General features: G+C 42.0%; 1 gene segment (V, D, J or C); it reads right to left on the bottom strand.

Annotated features, from left to right (window-relative positions):
• Positions 1-422: 422 nt before the first annotated feature.
• On the bottom strand, positions 423-1,427 carry LOC112617632 (the record flags this gene model as incomplete). The annotated part of the segment is given in 2 exon segments: positions 423-760; positions 1,191-1,427. Coding segments are annotated over 2 exon segments (378 nt in total), but the record flags the coding sequence as incomplete, so codon positions are not given.
• Between the last annotated feature and the right edge of the window lie 726 nt (positions 1,428-2,153).

The following is a 2,153-nucleotide window of genomic DNA, read 5'->3' as shown; positions in this document are numbered from 1 at the left end:
CTGGTAATTGGATCAACTATAACAGCATGCATTTTGAAGCTTGAACTTGCCCCTGGATCCAGAGGAAAAAAGCCTTGGGACGAGCAGAATTATCTTGATTTTCCTTATCCGTTCACTTTTACTAACAAACTGAAATGAACATTTTTTTTGACATGAAGAGGAGTCGTGAAAATTCTTAACCCTCTTCATTTTATTGCTATGTCCAAATTATGACTCACTTTATTGCTATGTTCAAATTATAGCCCCTTTATCATATTTCTCAGCCACATCAGCAAATATAGTTCTTATTTCTATCTTTTTACCCTTCATCCTATCTCCCTTATTTACTTTCCTTCTCTCCTTCCCTTCCTTTTCCTCTTTTCTTGTTACTTTTTGACTCCTATCGACATTTTGCTCTAGATGAATGCTACCCTCCTCCTCACTTGCCACCAGGGAGATATTGCACAGGTGCAGCCCCATCTGTCCCAATGTGCGACTCTCACGATGCAATAGTACACAGCAGTGTCTCTCAGCGTCGCGTGGGGCAGGATCAAGGTGCTGGACTTTCTGTCTTCTGTGATGATCAGAGAGGCCATTGCATTGGTCTCATTGTTTTTTAGACCATGAATGACATATTGTGGCCCCTGGGAGTGAATCTGTCGATACCAATGTATGTACTCATTTCCACCGATGGTAGAGTGATTACAAGGCAGATTTGCAGCTCTTCCTTCAGCGCAATCCATGGAGGTGGGTTGGGTTGTCTTAGCATCAATTATAGTCCCTAAGGGGTCAAGAAAATCAGATTAGCTTCTGACTCTCAAACCAAGGTAATTCTGTGGTTCAAGGATACAACACTCCCTTAATGCTCCAAAACTTTTATGTCCTGCGAGAACACAAAAAATAGCATTGGTTTTATTATAAAGACCAAAGATACATGCCAATAATAATAGACTCTCTAGGCTGTATTCCATGGGCTCTTGACTTAATAAACCCATATATTTCATACAATCGAATACTGCCAAGGGCTCTTCTGGGATTATGGCTGTGATCTAGCCTGGTATGTAGATGTATGTACTTCCTAGACAAATGCACAGAACGGTTCTCAATTATATCTAGTATGCTGGATAAAGCACAGGGAGCATAGAGGGCAAACCACCCTTCGGGGTCCCTTGTCCTCTGAAGCCCTCCCTAGGTAAACCCAGAGCACTTACCAAAGGTCAGAAACACAGTTACTCTTGCCACCAGCCTCATACTTCAAGGACAAATGAGGATTATGGACCCAGAGTTCAGTTTTTGTGTCTGATTCTAGGTTTGAAGAATTTCCAGAGAACAGAAGCAACAGTTACTGGTAAAGACTTGCAAGGAGTGCAGCTCTCATTGTGTTGTTGTCAGGATCTTGTCAGCCAATGATAGAGCAGTTGCTTTTCTGTGTCTTCCTCTCCAGGTTTAGTCACGTTCCTGAGAAGACAGTGAGTGTATCAACCAGACATCCTCAACTCAGGGGGTGTCTACTGAAATCATTTATGAGGTTTAAAGTCTAAAAGGCTGGCACTGAATGAGGAAAATCGATCATAAGGATGTATCTATCCAGACCTTTTCTTCCATCATTCTTTCCTCAATGTACCAAATAAATTGTCCTCTGTTCCATGGAGCTTGTGGAAAGTGTCATTAAATCCCAGAAGCCTATACTGAGCTCTGTGTTGTAAGGAGATTAAAGTTCCCATCTACATTCTAGAAAATGGGAGTGAGGTTCAAAGTAGGAAGTGATGTGCTCAGGGGGAAAATAAGCATTAGTAACATTGACACTGAAAGCTAAATCTCCCCAAACTCGGGTTTTCTACAGAGGTCCCTGGAATCATGTATTGACTGTTGTCTAAATAGACATTTCTAGTGCATCTGTTCTTGATGTAGTGACTAGTGACATAAATGGTGCTGGCTCTCATCCGCCTTAAACTCTCTGGCCTTAAAGTTCATTTCCTAATTTCTATGCTCATGCTTATGGCTACTGTGTGCACCAAGGACACTGAGGCTGAGGGAAAACAGACCAGGAAAAGCAAACAAGGTTGCGGGGAGTGGTGGTAACAATAGGCAAAGGAAAGGAAGAAAAAGGTGTAGGGAATAGGGGAGATAGGAAATGATTAGGGAAGTGAAACTTGGAGAAAGCAGTTTTAAGG

Source organism: Theropithecus gelada, unplaced genomic scaffold (assembly GCF_003255815.1).
Source record: "Theropithecus gelada isolate Dixy unplaced genomic scaffold, Tgel_1.0 HiC_scaffold_2920, whole genome shotgun sequence".
Taxonomy (NCBI): domain Eukaryota; kingdom Metazoa; phylum Chordata; class Mammalia; order Primates; family Cercopithecidae; genus Theropithecus; species Theropithecus gelada.
This window is presented reverse-complemented; position numbering and strand designations above follow the sequence as displayed.